Here is a 21,452-nt window from a genome sequence, read left to right as displayed (position 1 = left end):
TATATATGTATGAGAAATACTTTGTCACTGGTTAAGGATAAGACCAGTAGTTTTTTTTACAGAAGATATTCTAACCCTCCATGTAGTTTAATAGAGAAAGTTTTCATTTGTGGAAGATGGAGGTGATAGGAAGTGGAGAGTTTTCTTTAAACATCTGGAATTTAGTGGAAGAGCTCCAGTTCTCTCTAGCAGCTTCTGTAGAGTGATTCAAAACCTATAAAAATATTATTTTATTCTCTTAAGGCCATAGGGATTTTCTATGGGGGGCTCAGCACGACTACCTGGTGATTCTCTCAGCAGCTTCCAAAATGTGATATGACTAGAAAAGCCCTTTGAATTTCCACAAGCCCATACAGACGGAATTGCCATTCCTTGCAGCTTGTCTGGCTTTGCTTCTGTCCTAGATTCCAGATAATCTGGACAGCTATCATGATTTTCACCCCTAATTTTCAGAAAGCCAGTTAGGTCTTTTCCTAATCTGTTTTATTCATTTATTCACTGTTGTCATACTGAGTGGTTCACCAACTTTAATGCACTGGAATGAGTTAGGGAAATGCTAATTATCTCCAACTTCATAAGTGAGGAACCAAGGTAGCGAGAAGTAAAAGACTTTTAAAAATTTGTCCAGATAGTTTCACCAAGATCATACAGGACATTGAGACAACGTTGAATGCAGGATATTGAGATCGACCTGTAAGATTTCTAACTGCAATGGAGTAGCAAAGGCAGATAATAAAATGTCCTCCATATATCATGGGGAATCCTGAACTTGGTGCCAGTGGAGCGCTGACTGGAATAGGAAAGACCCAAATGTGTGTGCAACTGTTTTCCAATGCCTTGTGATTGACTCTGTTGTGAAAACAAAATTTTGCATGTGGCAGTCTAATGCTCTGCTTTGTCACATGTCAGGCAGATGGAACAGGATGTTCTTTAAACTGTCTTTTTTATCAGAATTAAGATAATAACTTACCTGAAGTTGAAAGCAGTTGGGAGGAGGAGGGGACACGTGGAGAACATGTCCTGCTCTTGTACTCATGGTTTTCTCTCTTTTCTTTTTCAGTGAGTATGTTTTTGAACACATTAACCCCCAAGTTCTATGTTGCCCTGACAGGCACTTCCTCATTAATCTCGGGACTTATTTTGGTAAGTACTAGATATATTAATTTCACTTTACAAATTGGTTTCGTTATCCAGAATGGGATTTCAGGCTTTATCCAGATTAATAGATGTCTTTTTTTTTTCCCTTAAACTTACATTTCTGGAGTACATAAAATTTGTATTTCTTTATTTGTACTTCTTTTTCTGTGAGGGGGGGGGGAGAGAGAAAATGTTTCAGTGCTATGTGTCTTTGAAGAAAAAAGGTCTTGAAAGACAATGTGCCCCACTAACAACCCTATAGTAATTCATACCAAGTGTTTGCATGTTAAGTGTTTCCATCAACAAGTACTACAGAAATAAACAGGCTGGCAAAAAGAAGAGGAGGAGAGGTACCAGCCTCATCTTAGCATGGTCCTTTTAGAAAGTTATGGCAGGACTTATTAGAGAAGCAGTGAGCACAGTATTAGCAATGAACCCAGTTCTGGTGCCAAGATTCCAAGGGACAATTATTTCAGATCTTCACTTTAAAAATCTTTCTCAATACCTATCTGCCTATTCGCTTAAAGGTCTGAAGAGTATTTTTAAACCATTTTAAAACCCCTCCTCCCGTATGAAATCCCTGAGGGCTTCATTGTGCAAATTGATGCAGTGGAGTGAATCATAATACCATCACAGTGCAGGAGTCCAAAGCAGAGTGTTTGCTCTGGATTTTATTCAATGTCTTCATAGAAACAAATGGAGGTAAAAAAATCTAAGAATCTGCATGGTCTGCTTAGGGTATTATGCTTATACTGGGATGTTCTCTTTCCTCACTGCTTTCTGCTTACACAAATATAGAATAGAATAGAATAGAATAGAATAGAATAGAATAGAATAGAATAGAATAGAAGTATTTCAGTTGGAAGGGACCTACAGCGATCACCTAGTCCAACTGCCTGACCAATTCAGGGCTGACCAAGTTAAAGCATGTTATTAAGGGCATTGTCCAAATGCCTCTTAAACACTGACAGGCTTGGGGCATCGACCACCTCTCTAGGAAGCCTGTTCCAGTGTCTGACCACCCTCTCAGTAAAGAAATGCTTCCTAATGTCCAGTCTAAACCCCACCTGGCGCAGCTTTGAACCATTCCCATGTGTCCTATCACTGGATACCAGGGAGAAGAGATCAGCACCTCCCTCTCCACTTCCCCTCCTCAGGGGAAGTCTTTGTTTTAGTCTTGTTTGTTCAATCAGTCTTGGGTCCTTTGCCTAAAAACAAGTTGTGTGCTTTTGAAATCTGCTGGATACAAGCTGCAGACCCTCCCTCACCATACCAAACTAGGCATGTAATTGGGAGACCAATGAGACCAATTTTAGGAGTGTAGTTACCATAGTGGCAAGTGGAAAGAGACAGACATGGCTAGGGGCTGGTTCACATCACCTCAGATCTACTGACCTCAGGGAAACCTGAAAGCAACTAGGATCCTAACTAAACTGTATCAGTTTGGTGTGGGAAATCCGCACCTCTTACTTCCACATTGCCTGTAGCTGATGTAGACAAAGAAATGGCATCCTTGACTCCTGAATGCCTGCTAGACTCTCATCACTTAGATGATTTCAGGTATAAAGCATCAGGTGCACTGCTGCTGTGCCTTGCTCTGGGGTTTCCTTGTAGCAGAAGGCAATTACTTAATGTCTGCACCTTGGGCACTCATCATCCTTGTATGGATTGAGCCCCAAAGCACAGGACGGAGCTCCAGAGACATCAGCAGATCTTTCAGAATATGAACAGGAGCCAGACCTTGGATTCAGACTTGGATTCAGTTCAGCACAACTCTCACTCAAATGCATGGGAGGAAAAAACTGAATGTTACATTCAGTACTCTCACTCGGAAAGAAGAAACCTTCAAAAGGCCAGGCCCCACCGCCAAGATGAGAAGAAATGAGAGAAATAACGTGGGTTCCCCAGGCACAATTCCATATTTGTTGCTGGAGAGTGAAGACAGCGGGAGGAGGTGGCAAGAAGTTTGGGCCCTATGGAAATACCTTACAGAATCAAAACAGGAACAAAAACCCTAAAGAAAGACTAAATTTTCTGTAACTAAATTCTGTGTATAGCATGATTGCAAATGTAAGTACGTTTTGTACTGTAGTCATGAAGGCAACTTCTGAGGAATGAGCTCAGTAGGAGACTTGTGAGCAAGACATTTCTAAGTACTGTACGTTGATGGAAGGTACAAGAAGGAAGTGGCAAGGAGTATTCAAGATTGTGATATGAAGAAGCGGGAAAAGGGCACCGATAGAAGCCTTCCAAGAAGACATTAGACTGAGTGAGCCTTAACCGAAGGAATTCACTAAATGCTGTATGAGAAAGTCCATTATGAACAAGTTTAAGGAACAGTGAGGTGATGGAGATGTAGACACAGGCTGAAAGAAGATTGAAAGCCTTTTTTGTGGACCTTCACTACTGCTATCGGTTGTTGTCTGCTGTTCATACGCCACCATCCTAAATGTGCAAAAGATATATAGGCCAGGCAGGTAACAGCCAAGACTCCTAGATTGTAAGGACCGGTGTCTGTACTGAGAGGAACATGTGGTCTGTAAATTGGATGGTGGAAAACGGACTCAGCAGACATGGTCATGGAAAGAAGAAACTGCAAGTTGAACAGACCATGCATCAGGAAAGACAGCTGAGTAAGTTCTAGTGAGGTAGTGCTAGCCAATCACTAGCCCAGTTATGCTTCAGATTAATTATTATTTAATAATCTTGCTGGTTACCAACGGCCCTGTAACATGCTGAATTGCCTGCATTACCACCCACTTATCTGTCACGCTACACAGCATCTGCAGTTCTAAAGGATTCTTAATCCTGCCAATGGTATTAAGTGAAACTCTCTTATAAAATAAACATTCTCTTGTCAAATCTACATTGCTGGGGTATTTTTCAGACTAGATGTACTAATATTCCTTGGAATTTTCCACCATATGGTCTGGCAGATTTCTTTCCATTATCAGTTGGCTGCAATTCGTAATCAGAAGGAGAAATCACAGCACTGTAGGTTATGTATGAAATGATGGAAAATTCCATCATTTCAGAAGTGTGGTAATGGATGGGAAAGTGAATGCTTTTCCTATTTCATGTTTGGGTCATGAAACAATGACTCTGTGGAGTTCAGCTTTAGGCAATTGCATGCTACCTGACTCCTTTGCAAAACACTACTCTCCCGTCTCATTTTGTCTCTTACTTTGTTTTCATTCTTTAGGTAAAATTCTGGCCTTGCTGTAGCCAATGTGACTTAAATGAAGCAAGGATTTCAGACCTTTTTTCTTTCCTGGGTAGCTCAGAACTGTACAGAAAAGACTTTTCTATCTCAAGCATTCTCCTTAATAATTACTTGACTACAGCACATAGTTTAAAATGAACAATTTGTATTCAACTCATCCCTGCACTATTTTAGGCATCAAAAAATAGGAGCCACATTAAGTCCCAAGCTGCATTAGAAATATTGTATTGGAAACTTGGTTCCACCACAGTTACTTTTAATCCAGTAAAAACCAGGGTTCTGTCTCACAGAATACAATGAGCTGTATTGTATTCGGTGTCTAAGAGGCTAAGGTTTTCCACAGGTAGGGTAATAAAGCTGTCATGAAGCACAACTGACGTCCAGTAAATGCTGTGAACTGGAACTATGTAAATACTACTGAGATTTCTAAATAAGGCCACGCATTTAACATACAGTTATCACCAGAGTGAAAGCTGTTTAGCAAATGCGGGTGGCATTTGCACTGCGAACTGATGGAGTCTCAGTTCTAACAACGCACAGGCAGAAGTGAACCCCAGTCTTGAATCTCCACCAAGAATGCCTTGTTATTCTACTTCAGAGCTTGGGACAGTAAGAGTTTTCTGCTACACAATGAGAAACATTCTGCAATGAACAAATACCAGGTCTTTCAGATAGAAGAATTAGAAAGCCAGTCTGCAGGGGTGGAGCATGAGAGCTGAGGCTACACACTGGCTAGCATTGAGCAGGTGGGCTGTCTGCTACTACCAAAGTACAGTATGTGAGACTCCCAGCCTTTTGTAGCCAATGATGCCAGTACAGGAAGTCTGAGAGAGGACCTGAATAACGCAGAAGGGACGTATTTTCTGTAGATATTAATTGTTCTTCTGCTTGTTTCGTTACCTTTGGGTAGTCTGCTGCGGAGGGGCAGAAAGGTGACTGTGTTCTGGTTGTTGCCACAGACTCCAGGAAAGTCTGACTATTGTGCAGGGACAATCTTTGGTGGCTGAAAGTGATAACGTGGTAATGTTCAAAGTTTCTGCTCCGCTCAGCAGAGGCTGATAGGTCAGGGAGGGCAGAATCCTTGTAGGGAGTTCCTAAGAAACTGGAAACACTTGCCAAGGAGCAGATGAGAGAGGAAGGGTCTGGAGGAAGGCAGGCTATAACCCAGTCCACAGACAAGAGAAAGGTGTCATAAGTAGCTGGGGCCTACCCAGTGTTGAAAGAAGTACTATACTTAGTCCAGGCAATGTACTAATTTCTTTCCCATTTCTGTATTTCCAGAGTTAGATGAAGTGTAAGTAAATAGCTATTTTCTTTTGAATAAGCTGCTTGTTAGCACTGCATGTATCTTCTCATGCTGACTCCTTGAGATAAGACAAGTGGGGTTTTGGTAACTAGGAGCAGAATCTAAACTGTTTAGCCGAGGATGCTAAACGGGGGTATTTTAACCAGAAGGAATGGGGCTGCATAGCCTTCAAGACTGATACACTGAGAGCATGGTCAGAGGCGTACTGTTTCCTAGAACCAAGCTGGGCAGGACTGGAGGATCTGAGTCGCTAACAGCTAAATAAAACAGACCAGGGGCTTGCTTTGTCTGAAGGCAAGTGGCATCGTACAGTCACATCCTCCCAAAACAGGATGATCTTTTCCACACTGTCTACTGGAAACAGTCCCTGGGCTGTGATATCCCTAGAACATGTCCAGTCATTGCCTGGGAGAGTTGCCACAGGCCAGGCAGCATGCTAGCAAACAAACAGCGTGGATGACTGAGCCAGCCAAGCCTGTGCTGTGGTCCTGTTTTATTTATCAGATAGGCTTAACCATTGAATCAAGTTCTGCTATTGTTATCCTGTTCCTCAGGAGAGTAAGTTTAATTTAAATCCATTGGATTGGTTGTTACCACTCCTTATATTAGAAGAGTACTCCAAATCTTACTCCTCTGAGACCTGGAAGCCTCATTACAAGGCTGAATGAGAACTCTGAGCTGTGGAAGTTGCCGGCAAAGAAAATCCTTTACTGCTTCTGTTGAAGACTCCATACACATACGCTAGGAGAGGAGAGGACTGCGGAGAGTGTTTGCTGTAAGAGAGGATGCCTGTCTTGGATACGATAAACAGGAAAGCATAATTGAAATCACTGATAGACATCACTACTTGGTCCAGTGAGAACCACCATCAAAATCATCCCTTGTGAATTGATGCATTTATGATGGACTATCTGTTCTGAAAAACCAGACGGGAAGATCAGATACCCAAGTGATGCAGAATAGATTTGTTGCTACACAGAGAAATAAAATGATCTGGGATTGTCTGTATGTGAGAGCAGAGATAAGAAAGAGGATGACTGTCATGTTTTCATTGCACAGGGAAAGAGAAGTACCTGCACAGAGAAGCAAAAGCAAAAATAGTCCAAAGCAAGTATCTGAAATGCATTAAGAAGACTTATGAGTGATTAACCAGCTCTTACTGAACCCAAATATATTTGTCACCTACAAGTTGTTTTTTCATAGCCATGCCTTTCTAGAAATCATCAATAAGGGTTTTCCAAAATCAAATGCTCTTACATTAAGTATTACCCATACCAGATTAAAAAATAAAAATTCTAGATTTGGATTTCTAAACACACAAAGCTGGAATTGTTCAGAACAGGGTTTTAAGTTGGCCTTTGTGAACATAATGGTTTCAAAGATCCCTTGAGGGATCTTTGGATCCTTGAGGGAGATGTTTGACCCTGTTCCAATTTGAAAATACAGGCACCAACTAGAAAGAACCCAGAGCAGTTTGCCACTGCTGTGAAGGGGACAAGGTCTGTGAAGATGAGTTCCCCTCCCACTGTATGTATATGACAGAAATGAGGTGGTCTTTTCTTTCAGAAGTGGTGCAGAAATGATCTTTTGCCTTAATTTCCTCTCTGATCCAGATGTCTTTGAATGTGTAATTAATCCTTATAGTCAGCTATTATTCTGCCAGATGATCTCTGATCTGCTGACCTGTCAAAAGCTTGTTGACTTCACATTGCTTTCAAAGTGGCTGGTGCAGTTAGAAATCAAATTTGATTTATAGAAACCAGGTTCCAAAACAGCTGACACTGTCTGAGAAAGGTGCAAAAATTCTGTGAAGAGAATTTATTGTTTTGACTTCAGTACCAGCTTACAGATTACCTTCTCACACACCCTGAACAAATCACTCCAAGCAAAGGCTTATTATGATGATGATTTATGGCTTTAATTTCTAAGAGACTGTATGCATTGAGATCTGGCTGATGTTTCCTGGCACTGGATTCACTCAACATTGCAAATATTTTTCAAAGCTGCCTTAAACAATTTACGAGTTTTAATGCCATTTTTAAAAGTAATTAATGTATTTGTAAGTCTAGGGAGGCAGGCTTACAGCAAGTTCCTGTCACTCAACTGAACTGTAGTAGTGACCACATATATATATGTTCTTTCTGCTTGTACCCTCAGTTTCATTGAAATTCAGTGTGACAGTTTTCCAGCTGGTATACATTTGTGCAGGGCAAGTGGGCTGAAGCATGCTCTTGTGCTGCTTACTCTCCCTCTCTGGATTTTACTGACTTTTTCTCTAAAAGCTGATTATGATTGAAATAATGAGCAGGAATTCATTAGCACATAGATTTTTTGAAAAATCTATTTTTTTCTTCTCTTAAAGAAAGTACGAAGCTTGTTAGACACAGTCTATAACTGCCAAGAGTTTTGAGTGGCCAGTCTGGCAGCTGTACTTCAGTCCCTGACTTAGGTTACAGTGATACTCTTACGAAGTGTCCCTTGCCTCAGTACAAGACTATAATCTTTGATTCGTAACACTCACTCTGAGGCCTTGGGCAGGTACAACTGTGCTTGTGTGCCTTGATTTGTTCAAGCTTCAAAGTTTCCAAAGATAAAACAGAAACAGATGCTCCCAGCAGATCTGTGACTGCATCTTACAGCACAGCCTTTCTCTCATGGTCAGCCACACGCTGCCTGCTTAGGTTATGATGCTCTCTTAGATCATAAGATTTAAATTCTAAACCCTTTAGAAAGTGTTGTGTGCCTAAGAGCATGAGAACAGCTAAAACTAAAGCTGGCTCACCTGTGCCAGCTCCCTGTCCACTGTCTCCAGCATTTGGAGGCAGTGGTGCATGCCAGGGGAAGTGTATCAGTGTGGAACAAGTGTTCACTGATACTTCCTCAGCATTCTGTCCCTGGCTCCCAGGATTCCCACCTGGGTGCTGCTGCAAGCGTGTGCTGATGGAACGAGTACAGTGATGAACGCACTGTGGAGCCTATGTGAGGAGGAACGGTCCAGGTTGTGTGGGTTTTTGATGATTTTCCTGGGACGTAAAGTTCACAAAGATCCGGGTGTGTTTATTATTCTGGTTTCTCTGTGACCATCTGTTTATCTTCACAAGTGCTTGTGACCCTTATGTCTTCACATAGCCCTTCTGTCTTTTCCTCATCAGACTGCTCCATTCTTCCTTGTTGATGTCTCCTAGAAGAGCCATTAGATTGTTTTGGGGACCGAGTGATCTCCAGGGCTGCCACGCACTCTTCTATGAACTTGTCTCAAGTGGCCACCAGCTACATTCCCATTCTGTTCCAGTGCAGCTAGGGTCAGCTTCCTCTGTATGAATGCTCTAGATGCTTTCACAACACAGCTGAATTTAGGGGAAGCCCCAGTGCAGAATGCATTGGAGTATCCTTTGGAAATGAACATTTTCTTACTGTGCCAGAAGGTGTATCTTCTGTTTTTCCCGTATGGAATGGTTTAAAGGGGGGAAAAAAAAAGTATCTCTTGTCTACAGACAATCCCATGGAGACAGAAGTCAGTTCAATTATATAAAGAGCTCAAGAGAACTTAAAAATGAAAAAATATTGTGGGAGGGAGAGTATGGAGCCCAGCCTGAACCTCTGCAGCAGGTAGACTCTTAAGAGGCCTTCCAGAGCCTCCTGTCTCCTGGCTGGCCCACCAGGACCTGTTTGACAGGATGCTGATGGTGTCAAATATGTGAACGCAAGTCCTTTCACTTGTTGCTGGTTGTGCCTAGCTGTAGGAATTAATCAATAACCTTTTGGTTTTTTTGTAGAGATTTTGTAAAAGCTTTCAGCACTGGCATAAAAGATGGAGACACCCAAGTAATAGAGAAAGGGCAAAGAGGTTTATCTTTGCAATGCAATTGCTCACCACCCACGGACCGATGCCCAGCCAGTCCCCGAGCGATCGCTGCTCCCCGGCCAACTCCCCCAGTTTGTATACTGAGCATGACGTCCTATGGTATGGAATAGCCCTTTGGCCAGTTTGGGTCAGCTGTCCTGGCTGTGCCCCCTCCCAGCTTCTTGTGCACCTGGCAGAGCATGGGAAGTTGAAAAGCCCTTGATTTAGTATAAGGACTACTTAGCAACAACTAAAACATCAGTGTGTTATTACATTATTCTCATACTAAATCCAAAACACAGCACTATACCAGCTACGAGGAACAAAATTAACTCTATCCCAGCCGAACCTAGGACAATTGTTCATTCACAATTTCTAGTGCAATCAATATTACAAAGTACTGCCAAATTTTTCAAAACCCCTTTGATTTGCTTTTGTTTCAGTTGGTATATAGATGTTTGGGTGATGATTCAAGTGCAACTGCAAAATACACTCATTTTACATACTCATTATAAGTGTGTGTGCCTTTACAATTTTTACAGTCAAAACCTTTTCCCTATTTATATGAAATAGTCTTCATTTCCAGGTTTATGTGGTTTCCTGAAATACGTGTATTCTTACCCAAGAATGTAATTTCTCGGTGAAAATACCACAAATATATATTTATGTATGTAATTTCAATTATAGGGGGTTATTTTAGGCTGCAGAATGATTTTCCAAGTGGAGCTCTACATAATGATGTTTTCTGATTTGCTAGCTGAACCAAAAGCCTGAAAATAAAATTAATTCAGAATCAGCCCAAGTCAGCCAAATAAAACAAAACATAGTTCAGTTGGGGGAAAAAAATCCTAAAAGGAATAGCATTCAGCTTCCTGGAGTTTGTTTGGTATTTTTAACATTTTTTAAATTAAACTCAGTGAATGCCTTTGCAAGCATTACTGGGAAAACAAGCAAACCTGCCTTTCCTCACTTTCCGTCGACTGCGGAGGGAGCTGGGGAAGGATGAGGCGAGAGTATACTCCTGACTGCAGCACCCCATTTACGTGGCCCATGTCAGACAGGATGGAGCTGAGCTCCTGGTTTTTTCCAGAAGTCAACTGAAAGGAATGCTCCTAACAATTTTAAATGCCTTTAAAAGAAATAATTTGACATAAGCTTCTTTGGGTTAAAACAAATAAACGAGTTTTTTTGCTGACGAGATTGAGATTTTTCACCTCCTTTACAAAAACCTTTAAAAAACTTAAAAACCTTTACAAAGCAGGTTTTTAAAGCGATTGGCCGGATTCGGCACGAACTCGGATCAAATTTAAACTGTCAATATGCCACCGGGAGGCCGACCGGCCGCTGCGGCTGACGGGCTCGGTGCTCCTCGGGCCGGGAAGGCGCTGGCAGGTGCCTCCCTGAGGAGACGAGGGGAGAGGAGGGGAGGGGGCGCGGACCCGCGGGGAGGCCGGGCTCTGCCCGCCGGCGCCTCGGCCCCTCGGCGGTGGCGGCGCTGCTGAGGGGCGGGAGCGCGGGCGGAGGAGACGGCGGCAGCGCTTGGCGGCCGCGCGGGGCGGGGCGGGGCGGGGCGGGGCGGGGCCGGGCCGGGCCGGGCCGGGCGGGCGCTGACGCGGCGCGCGCTGCCTGTGTCTTGCAGATCTTCGAGTGGTGGTACTTCCGCAAGTACGGGACGTCCTTCATCGAGCAGGTCTCGGTGAGCCACTTGCGCCCTCTGCTGGGCGGGGTGGACAACAGCGCGCCCAGCACCGCCAGCGCCGCCAACGGGGACGCGGACTCCAGCCGCCAGAGCGTCTCAGGTGAGGGGCGGCGGGCGGTCACCCCTCCGCCGGCGGGAGCTGCCGCCTCTCCCTCCCTCGGCCGTCGGGGCGGTGTAAAGCCGAAGCTTTGCTTCTTAAGGTTCCCGTGCCCTGGGTCGCCCAGCGCGGGGGAAAATGGCCTTTGTATGCCCGAGGAGGGACGTAACGGGCTGTTGCTACCGGCGGCCGGCCCGGCGGTTGGTGAGCCGCGGCCGCAGGACGAAGCTGCTGGGTGGCGGCTGAGCCTCAGCTGCCTGGCACGGCCGCTGCGGGCGGTCAGCCCTCCCGCCCAGAAACACCCCGCCTTTACCTCACCCGAGGGTGCCGCGCTCGACTTGCGGCCAGGCCTGCCGTGGCAGCGGAAGCTAGGCGCGCCTCGGGCAGCCTGTCGTAGGCCCGCAGTGCAAATATCATCTCATGCTGAGCTGTAAGACCAGATAAGGCTTCCTTTAAACTTGTTTTGTTGTCAAATAAAAGGCAGAGCTGCTTCATTAATTGCTCTGGCTAATTATATCTTTCCAAATTCATGCAGTGCTTACTGCTCAGGCTGCGTTGCCAATGCATCTATTGCCCCCTTGTTCTGAAAGCCCTGCTAAATTGCACATGCTCTTTCTGCGATACCGTTTCTGAAGGCAGGCGGTATTTTTATTTAAATTCTTTTGAATAATAACAATGTTGTTAAAAAAGAAAAAAACAATCAGAAAGTGATGTCAGGAATGTGCATCTGCTTTTGCATTGCTTTATTTTTTAGGTAATGTAAGTAGTATGTAAACAACATTTGGATTTCACTTTAGTAAGTGGAAGCACAGTGGCTTTTAATAGCTTAAGGGCTTGTTCTGTTCCTGACTGCTACCGATTTGATTTGTGGCTTTGGGCAAGTCATAACACAGTCAGGTTTTAAAAAGAGGCCTCCAGTTTAGGGGACCTGATTTCAGGCATTTGGGGCTCGATTTTGGCGAGCTTCCAGGCATTCACAGCCCCTATGAGCTTCAGTGCAAGGAATTGGTGCTGCAAATCGGGCTGAAGGTGTCTGACTCTAAGCCATTCAAGCCTTTGGAGTTGACCTTGACACTCTGGGGCTTCTTTTCTAGTGCATGTGGTTATTCTGGATGAACATATCATTGAGGAGGTGTTTTGAGAGCCTTACATGAGTGGTATAAATGTATGAGTTGTGATTTTTGTTATGTGTTTATACTATAATGAATACAAGTTCACTTGCTCTGGTGAAAAAGACAAGGTTAAATCAGAAGAGATCAGCTCTTATGTGATGGAGGGGAGGATGTCAGTTTTGAACTGAGGCAGCTTGAGTCCTGTTACAGCTCTGCTGCAGGAGGACTATCCCTGCAGGTCACTTCGTTCACATCACAGGGTTTGGGATTCTGCTGAGGCACTTTGAGTCGGGTGCCTGGTTGCCTGGGGATGGTTCCTCTGAGAGACAGGCCAGTCTGCCTAAAATGAATCAGCCCCCCAAGCACTGATCTTTGCGGACTGAAGAGGAGTCCCAGGGGAACTTGTCTCCCTGCTTGGGTGACTCAGCTACCGGGGGGGGGGGGGGGGGGGGGGGCTGAATTGAAAACTTAGCCCATGAGTGATGAAGATGCATGAAATACTATTGCTTCTGGCTTGAGTTGGAGATACTCACTGTTAAAGAAAGTCAGGGCAGGAGCATCTCAGCTTGTGTTCCTCATCTGTAAAACGAAGCTTACCTGTTTCAGCCCTAGCTTGGCATACAGGCCATAATCTTAATATTGGAAATTAATTTCGCTTTCATTAGGGATGTGCCCCTAGAATAAATTAGGTTTCATTGAATTTATTTTCTCTGCAGGCTTTTAAAATATACCAGAATTAACAAGTGAGGAAAAGTGAATTAAAAAAAAACCCAAATTCTGTTACGGAGAAAACATTATTGTTTAGCAGCTGAGGTGCCTATGTCTGTACCTGGCAAATTTTACTTCTGGTCTTCAGTGTTCATGAAAACAAGCAAACAAAAGTCAGCTTTGAACTCACAAGTTAAATAAAACAGGTGACCTCAAAAAACCTTGCTCTCTACTGGGTGTTTCTGCTTAGGGAAGCCGCCATATAGCACAGCAAATTCAGCTGTTGTCATTCCCATCTGAGGAGAGGCTGTGAACAGCAGCACTGCATGGTCCAGGATATTAGATTTGGGTGAACTGGCAGAAAGCATGGGATGGCTTGGAAACACCTGTGAGTGCTCATCAGTGCACTCAGTCACACTTCAGCAGCTCTGAGATAACTCCCATCATTTTAAAGCAGAAGGCACAGTATTTTGACTAGTGAGGTACACCCAAGCATCTTGACTTTTCTGATATAAAGAAATAGTCAAAGAGTGTGTTTGCCTTCAGTGCATTGGCACTCAAGTCTATGAGCTGGGGCTCTCACAGTGTTTCTGGATGGTATGTCTGTAGGAACAGCCTGTTATTCGTGCCTTCAGAAAGATATTGGTGCTTAAAACTTGATCATTGAACAAGGAGCTGAAAGATTAATCTTCAGTAAATCCTAATTGCTTATACAAAAGAAGGACATAGTTATATTATTAGTTTGTAATGTAACAGAAAAGGCAATCTTTTCAGTTTACCGTGCATCAACACTGGGATATTTCTTTCACTATCCAACAAGGTGAAGGTGGCTTTTTCACTTGGCTCACCATGTTTTCCTATGTAGATGTTTGACTGTGATAGAATACTGCAGTAGATATCTTTGTCTTCAGAAAGGTCAGAAGAACGGTTGTTGTACTGAGACCACAGTATCAGCAGATACCAAGACAAAAGCAACAAAGAGCACATCATGTTTAACTAGCCAGACAGATGCCAAACTACCCCCAGGACAGGAGGTGGTAATAAAATCCCCTTTTCACCTCCCCTTTTTGTTCCCCAGTTCCCTCTTTCCTTGCTACAGTGCCAAAGTACTGCATACTTTGGATAAAGTATAACCACTTAAATTTAAATAAGATGAGCAAAAAGAATGGTGTCACTGTGATCAAGTAGTTGTTGCCTAATCTTGTTGGTTGCAAATAGAGTAAGCCAAGCCATTAAATTGTACTCCTGGAACTGAGAAGGCTGATATTTATTTAATATTTACTATGGTTTGAAAGTCATATTATGTAAAAACTGTCAAATCGAAGCTTGTCAAACAACCATACCCTCTGGCTGCACAACAGAACGGTTGGATGTCGATCGAGCACTTCTGCTGAGTAAACTAGTGGAGCTTTCTAATACTAGCTACCTGCTGAAGTGGTTAGTTGAAAGGTGCAGATGTATAATCAATGCTCTCTTCCCAAACATCTTCCCTTTCCTATGTCTCTGTTTCATGCACGCGTTAGGTGATGTAGCACCAAGCTGAGGGCCCACCTGCTATGCCACTTGACTAGTTTTTGTGTTGCTGCGGGTGTCATTATGTTACTGCAAATGATTTATGTAAAATGCTTTCTCTCCCTGCCACTTTAGCCTTGTACTCAGAAGTGGGAGCTACGTCCATGGGAAAAGAGGAGGGTTTGACTTGCCTTTCTGTATTTCTGTCTCTTTCTTTAATCTTCTGTATTTCTTTCTCTTTCTGTCTCTTTCATATACTTACCAGTGTTGTATAAAGTAGAGTAGATACCCTGCTGACTCAATATCCCACCAGAAAACTGTTGCTGTGATCTCTTTAGAAATGATGTCACAGGATTTCATAGGGAAAAATGTGGTGGTTGACTTTTGGTGGTGGAAAGCAGCTGGTGAAATGCTGCAGGGCCGATGCTACTGATGAGTTTTTGCAGAGCACTATGTGAATGGGTTATCCATTAGCAGACTGGTGGTGCCTCTCAGTGAGTCTTTGCTGCAAATACTGGGTTTGATTCTGGTCTCACCTCCACTGGAGTGAATTGTCTTTGTTGAAATGCAGAGAACAAATCTGGTGCTAAATTAAAAGGAAGAAAAGCCAGAATCAAGACCTCACCTTTTCAAAAGCTATAGAAATTGATTTTTGTGGGTGGTTTTTTTTTTTTTTTGAGTTCTGTTCTAAATTACATTGTTGTGGATTTTCTTATCTCTTCCTACCTGTAGTGTGAAGAATTTGCATTTTTTCCCCCCCGAGAGAAATGTATGAAATGCTTTTAGTGTTCCCAAACCTTTGCAATGCAGTGAACTTTTCTCTGCCAATCAACTTCAGCATCCTTTGTCAACCCTGGGATGCTTATAACTTAAGTAAGGTCAGCAGATGTTGCCATGGATTTTTTACTTCACAAGCTAAGGAGGAATTAAATTTGGCATCTGTAGCTGAGATTCTCAGTTATTTACAGTATTAACTAGACAGTGAAGTTTTTCTGTAGAAATAACAAGTCCATAGGGATTGAGTGAATTGCTGTTTTTCAGTGCAGTAACCCAGTGTGATCCCTCTTCAATTCTGCATTATGGTAAATGTGAGTCCTAATCAGTATTATCTTTTCATCTGGCATTTGGAGCTCTCTTAGTGGTTATTTGTCTAGAATAATGACATTTGCTGACACTAGTTTATAATGAAATTATTGTTTAAAAAGGGAAGATCAGTCTGGTTACCTGCATCTCTATGCTTTTGGTTTTTTTTTTCCATTCACACCTGTAAAAACTAAAAGTTATTTGATAAGGCTCATTAGAAGGTAACTGATATTTCTGATAAACCTCAGGTACCATTGTAATTTGGGAGAGATTCATTATTGTGTGTTTCTGTTTATGACAGAGTGCAAAGTCTGGCGAAATCCTTTAAATCTGTTCAGAGGAGCTGAATATAATCGGTAAGTGCTACGATATTACGGTTTCAGGCATAGTACTGGGTTAAGGACCTTAATTGTACTTTTCCATTAATCTAACTCAGAGATGGAAAAACAAAAACAACTGTGGACACATGTGCTCATGCCAGGTTTTTCTGTAATTTGTAAAATGTTTCTGAATGAAAAGGAATTTAAATTCATGCTCATGCACTTGTTATTTCTGCAGTTTTTGGTGATCTTATTAAAAAAAAAAATAGAGAACCTAAGTGCGGTGTACCTGGTACGGTTAATACAGCGATTCTGTTCAAATCCGTTACAGCAAACAACCTAATGAATTACATCTAGGTTTCATGTAGTCTTAATGTTTGAATATGTGTGTTACCGATTTCCAGTGTGTATTTTCCAACATCCTCATTAGCCTAGGTTCAACTACTGTCGCTCCATCACAGTACAGTGAAATGCAATGTATGTTGGTTAGGAGATTGGCTGAGTGAACTTAGTAGGCTATGCCCATCTCTAACGTTTAGGATTCTTTTCTAGTTTCATTTTGCAGAATGTGACCTCGTTAACCAAAATGTCTCTTTGTTGGCATGTTTGCAGGTATACGTGGGTAACAGGGAGAGAACCTTTGACTTACTACGATATGAATCTTTCAGCACAGGACCATCAGACATTCTTTACATGTGACACGGATCATTTACGGCCTGCAGACGCTAGTAAGAGACCTTGTGAACAACCATTTTTGTTAATAGGTTAATGATTGTTTTAAACTGATGCAAGAAAAATGCGGCTAGACATCAGTTCTCTCAGGTAGATAAGGAAAGACAAAAGTTTGATCATGACTGGAAAGCTGTTGCTGTTGGATTTGTAGTATTCTATATCTGAACAAGTGTCTATATAGGTGTATCTAATTTGTGTCACTATTTTGTCCTACTTTCTTGCTGAAGTCATTCGAGGTACCATTTGCAAGTGTAAAGACTTGTTTTTCCTCCTGTTTCTTGCAGTGGCTTCAAACATGTATAGCTTAATTTGCCTCCAGCTGCAGTGTAGTATGTTGAGCTGTATTATCCAGGTCCCATTTAGTCTACGCTGACAGAAGAGAGAGAGCTTATGTAAAACTTGAGTCCTGTGTTTCATTCCCTGATGTAGTTAGCAGCTCCGTAAAAAAATGGGAACAACACATTTACAACTGAATTTGATGTAAGCAGCTTTATTTGTATTAAGCCTTTACTGTTAAGTCCATGTGCAGACTTTGATTCTGCTAAAAATGTGCGACAATGATTTCGATCATCAGAATTTGCCTCTGAAGAGACAAATCTTTGACTCTTGGGAAAGGAGAGATACTGACAGTTGGGCGCTCCATTCTGAGGGCATAATTACAAAGGAGAATATACTGTGCTTTTTTGACACACAATAAACATGAATCCTATTTTCTGAACTCAGTGGGCTAATTATGGGGTGGTCTGATTAGCCTGGATGTTGTTTCCATTTAACATTCACCTAAAGCAACAGCACAGTAAGGGACTAGAATAAGAATTCCAACTATCCTTGTATTCTTTTGTGCCCTGTGGAATCTACTTCCCCAAGAGGAAAAAGCTGCTTATCACCTCTATATGTAACAGTGCAGATGGCATGATCTCTCAGCCAGATTTTCCCATGGAAAAAAGTTTAATTAAATGAAAAAATAAAGCTGAGTATTTGGGACAAGAGCTCATGTTGATTATGTATCTTTTGGAGTGATCACGGAGCTCTGTGAAATGCTCTGGAGTGCGTCAGGCTGAGAGCAATACATTCTGTTGTTATAATGCAGTAGATTCTCCTTGTTAACGCTGTAATGACTGATATGCCTCTGCTCTGCTTTTTTTATTGAGTAGTAATGCAAAAAGCCTGGAGAGAGAGAAACCCCCAAGCCCGAATTTCTGCAGCACATGAAGCTTTGGAATTGAATGAGTGAGTGACAACAACATTAACATTTATTTCCTGTCATTTAAAAATCCATTTGATGATAGCTTAAGGCAGGGGGTTTGCTACAGGGATTTTTAACCATGATTACAGGCCTGTCACAGGAAGGCCTACAATGTGAGGAAAAAAGCACAGCTGCATGTTGTGCCAGCCACCCAGAAGATCCTTAGGGCAGTGATGACAGTGGGAGTCTTCCCCACTGATGTCAGTGGGCTTTGGATCAGCATAGCGAAGTGTTAATTAAGTTGCCTCCTGATGAGCATATGAAATACGCATTTATGGGATGGAGAGTTCCCTTTTTTATTTCTCTGTCGTCCTGAACAGAGGCAAGAAAGAAGGGACTCATAAACACCTTCTGAAATATTCATTTCATAGTGTGAGAGAATATGATGTAACTTTCTGGGACTTTCAGTCTTTGAGTCCGTTATTCATTTTCTCAATGAGAAGTGTAGTATTCTGAGATCCCACAATAAACTCAATGCTGTGATGCTTTACTGGCATGGCAAACTGTATAAATGTTGCCAAAGTGCATAAAGTGGAGAGAGTCCCTTAGGTTGCTGTCAGAGATTACTGCATTCTAGAATTCCATAAACTGGTGCCTTATGGATTGTCCTTCACGTATTTCATCAGAAGGAGAAAAAGATTTTTTTGTTCCTGGACAGCAGTTTAACTGAGGGAGCGTGTGGCATAAAAGGCTTTTGTAGAAGTGAGCTATAAGCCTATCCTGTTCTACTCACATATCACAGAATCACAGAATGGTTGAGGTTGGCAGGGACCTCTGGAGGTCATCTGGTTCAACTCTCCTACTCAAGCAGGGCCACCTACAGCACGCTTCACAGGACCATGTCCAGCCGGCTTTTGAATATCTCCAAGGAGGGAGACTCCACAACCTCCCTGGACAACTTGTGCCAGTGCTCGGCCACCCTCACAGTAAAAAGTGTTTCCTGATGTTCAGACAGAGCCCCCTGTGTTTCAGTTTGTGCCCATTGCCTCTGGTCCTGTCACTGGGCACTACTAGAAAGAGCCTGGTTTTGTCCTCTTTGCACCCTCCCTTCAGGAATTTACAAACATTGATGAGATCCCCCCCTGAGCCTTCTCTTCTCCAGGCTGAACAGTCCGAGCTCTCTCAGCCTTTCCTTATATGTGAGGTGCTCCAGTCTCTTAATCACGTTCATGGCTGTTCGCTGGACTCTCTCCATGTCCATGTCCCTCTTGTACTGAGGAGCCCAGAACTGGACACAGCACTCCAGCCCTCACCAGTGCTGAGTAGAGGGGAAAGATCACCTCCCTTGACCTGCTGGCAACGCTCCTCCTAATGCAGCTCAGGATGCCATTAGCCTTATTTGCCACAAGGGCACATTGCTGGCTCATGTTGAACTTGGTGTTCACCAGGATCCCCAAGTCCTTTTCTGCCAAGCCGCTTTCCAGATGGATGGTCCACAGCAAGTACTGGTGCCTGGAATCTCATTTTCACCCAGACCTGTTGTTTCCTGTTCCTCAGCTGATGACTCTTTGTGAGTCATATTTCTATTAGCTACAGCCGATTCTATATAAAGAAGAGTCTTATCAGTAGCATGCTTTGTATCAGAAAGAAATCAACGGGCTATATCCCACCTAACTTCAGCTGCTAAAAATGTGGTTGTTGAGTTTGAAGTAGTTGCCTGGGCTCTGTCTATAGTCAATGAAAGAGGCACCTCTATTCAGCAGTTCACCCTATTCTTAGAGAGATGTTTAAACATGTGAAATGAATGGCTTTGTGAAGATGCTCCTTGATAGAGGTGGAGTGGCCCAGATAGTTAAGAGATCTAAATTAGACAGCTAAAAGCTGGATGAGGTGACTGCTTCCATGCATTTCACCTTCCTGTGTATTCCTGAAGCTGCTTTCCTGTTTTGGGGGTTTTGGGGGGGGCTTTTTTGTTTGTTTGTTTTTTGAGCTCTACAATTACATTCATAATCTGTTCTTTGCATATGGCAAGTGTTATAGGTCTGTTGATTCTTTTCATACCATTACAATAATGGAGACATTTTGTGTTAAAACAATAGCGCATAAAACTAGTCTTGGTTTCCAGAAGGAGTTTTAGTGATGTAGGCCATGATTGCTTAGTGAGACAGTGCTTTACTTTCTGGGGCAGCTGTCAGTAGGTTTACTCTGACAAGTAAGAGTAAGTGGCTGAGTCATACAGTACCTACAAATGAGAGTCATGGTCTGGTTGCCAGAATATTTATTCATCAGAATAGTTAATCAGAAAGGTATATGGACAAAACTTCATTGCCTCTGTATTTAGTACATCCTTGCCAGTCTGCATGTCTTTGTATAGCTTCATGCAACTTTCTCATGTTTTTTCCTCTGATATTTTTGCAGGTGTGCTACTGCCTATATTCTCTTGGCTGAAGAGGAAGCGACAACAATTGTAGAAGCAGAGAAGCTGTTCAAGCAAGCTCTGAAAGCTGGAGAGGGCTGTTACAGGCGCAGTCAGCAGTTACAGCATCATGGTGCACAGTATGAAGCCCAACACAGTAAGTTTCTTTGGAGGGAATAGCTGTTTCTAAAGGGAGAGAAGTTCTGGGGAGTTCTTTGGGTTTTGGGATTTTTTTTCCCTCTCAGAACTATGTACTCGGTATTTAACATGGAATATGGCTCTAGAGCCAGACTATTCTGTTTCAGTGTTTTTGCTTGATTCTGTTGCTGAGCTAGCAATGCTCAGATTACAGATGCACCTTTTCTTTGTTGTGGCAGAAAATATGTAGCATATACTTAAGAGAAAAGAAAAGGCAGCAGAGCCAAAGGAGATCTGATATTCAGAAAATGCTGGACACTGTTTTAGGAAGTTGCTCTGAAGTGCCTTTAGCCATTTTGAAAACATGGGCTCATGCTGTGAAAAGGCAGTAAAGAATGATGGAAACAGGAGTGAAGTGATGCTTTGCCAGCTTTTTTCTATTAGCTGGAGGGTAAATACGTACATTGTTCTGTGTAAAAGTTAATGAGACCCATTAACCAGTGTGACATTAGAAAAGTTAGTTGCATACATTAAGAAAGGTCACAGAAACATAAAAATTAACAACTGGAATAATACAGTGCTCTGATTGAAAGTCTAGCTTTTTTTTTTTTATTTTGAATAAGTAGATTTAGCTGCTGTACTGATATTTGTTAGATGCTTCTTAAACCTAAGAAAATACATGAGGGTTCACTGCCAGTAAATGAACAAAAAGATAAATAAAGCAAACAGTCTAGGTTATTTCTAGTCTACAATGGATACCTCGGGCAAAAATAGTGCCAATTAATTACGTAAGTACAAGCACTAACATACTTGGAGCATCTTTGGGTTTCTCAGGACCTGAATTCACAGCCTCTGGCTATCTCACATAATTTGAAGATTGCTGATAAAAACTGTACAGAGTGAAATTGTCTGTGATCTCTGGTTTCAAAAGTGTACACA

General features: G+C 42.6%; 1 protein-coding gene across 15 annotated transcripts in view; it reads left to right on the top strand.

Moving 5' to 3' along the window:
• ST7 (suppression of tumorigenicity 7) overlaps positions 1 to 21,452 on the top strand; it is a 161,523-nt gene that overhangs the window by 89,355 nt on the left and 50,716 nt on the right. For 9 of the 15 annotated variants that reach the window (XR_012774273.1, XR_012774272.1, XM_075493453.1 and 6 more), the window contains 6 exons: positions 1,061 to 1,143; positions 11,150 to 11,309; positions 16,023 to 16,077; positions 16,654 to 16,769; positions 17,928 to 18,003; positions 20,378 to 20,532. Coding sequence is in view for 13 of the 15 variants with exons in the window: in XM_075493453.1 (XP_075349568.1) it covers positions 1,061 to 1,143; positions 11,150 to 11,309; positions 16,023 to 16,077; positions 16,654 to 16,769; positions 17,928 to 18,003; positions 20,378 to 20,532 (645 nt within the window). In the remaining 2 variants the exon portion in view is untranslated. The remainder of the gene's footprint in view (positions 1 to 1,060; positions 1,144 to 11,149; positions 11,310 to 16,022; positions 16,078 to 16,653; positions 16,770 to 17,927; positions 18,004 to 20,377; positions 20,533 to 21,452) is intronic. The other 6 variants (XM_075493489.1, XM_075493470.1, XM_075493528.1 and 3 more) reach the window with 2 other exon arrangements.

Source organism: Mycteria americana, chromosome 1, assembly GCF_035582795.1.
Source record: "Mycteria americana isolate JAX WOST 10 ecotype Jacksonville Zoo and Gardens chromosome 1, USCA_MyAme_1.0, whole genome shotgun sequence".
Taxonomy (NCBI): domain Eukaryota; kingdom Metazoa; phylum Chordata; class Aves; order Ciconiiformes; family Ciconiidae; genus Mycteria; species Mycteria americana.
The sequence above is the reverse complement of the archived record's forward strand: the minus strand, read 5'-3'. Positions and strand labels throughout refer to the sequence as shown.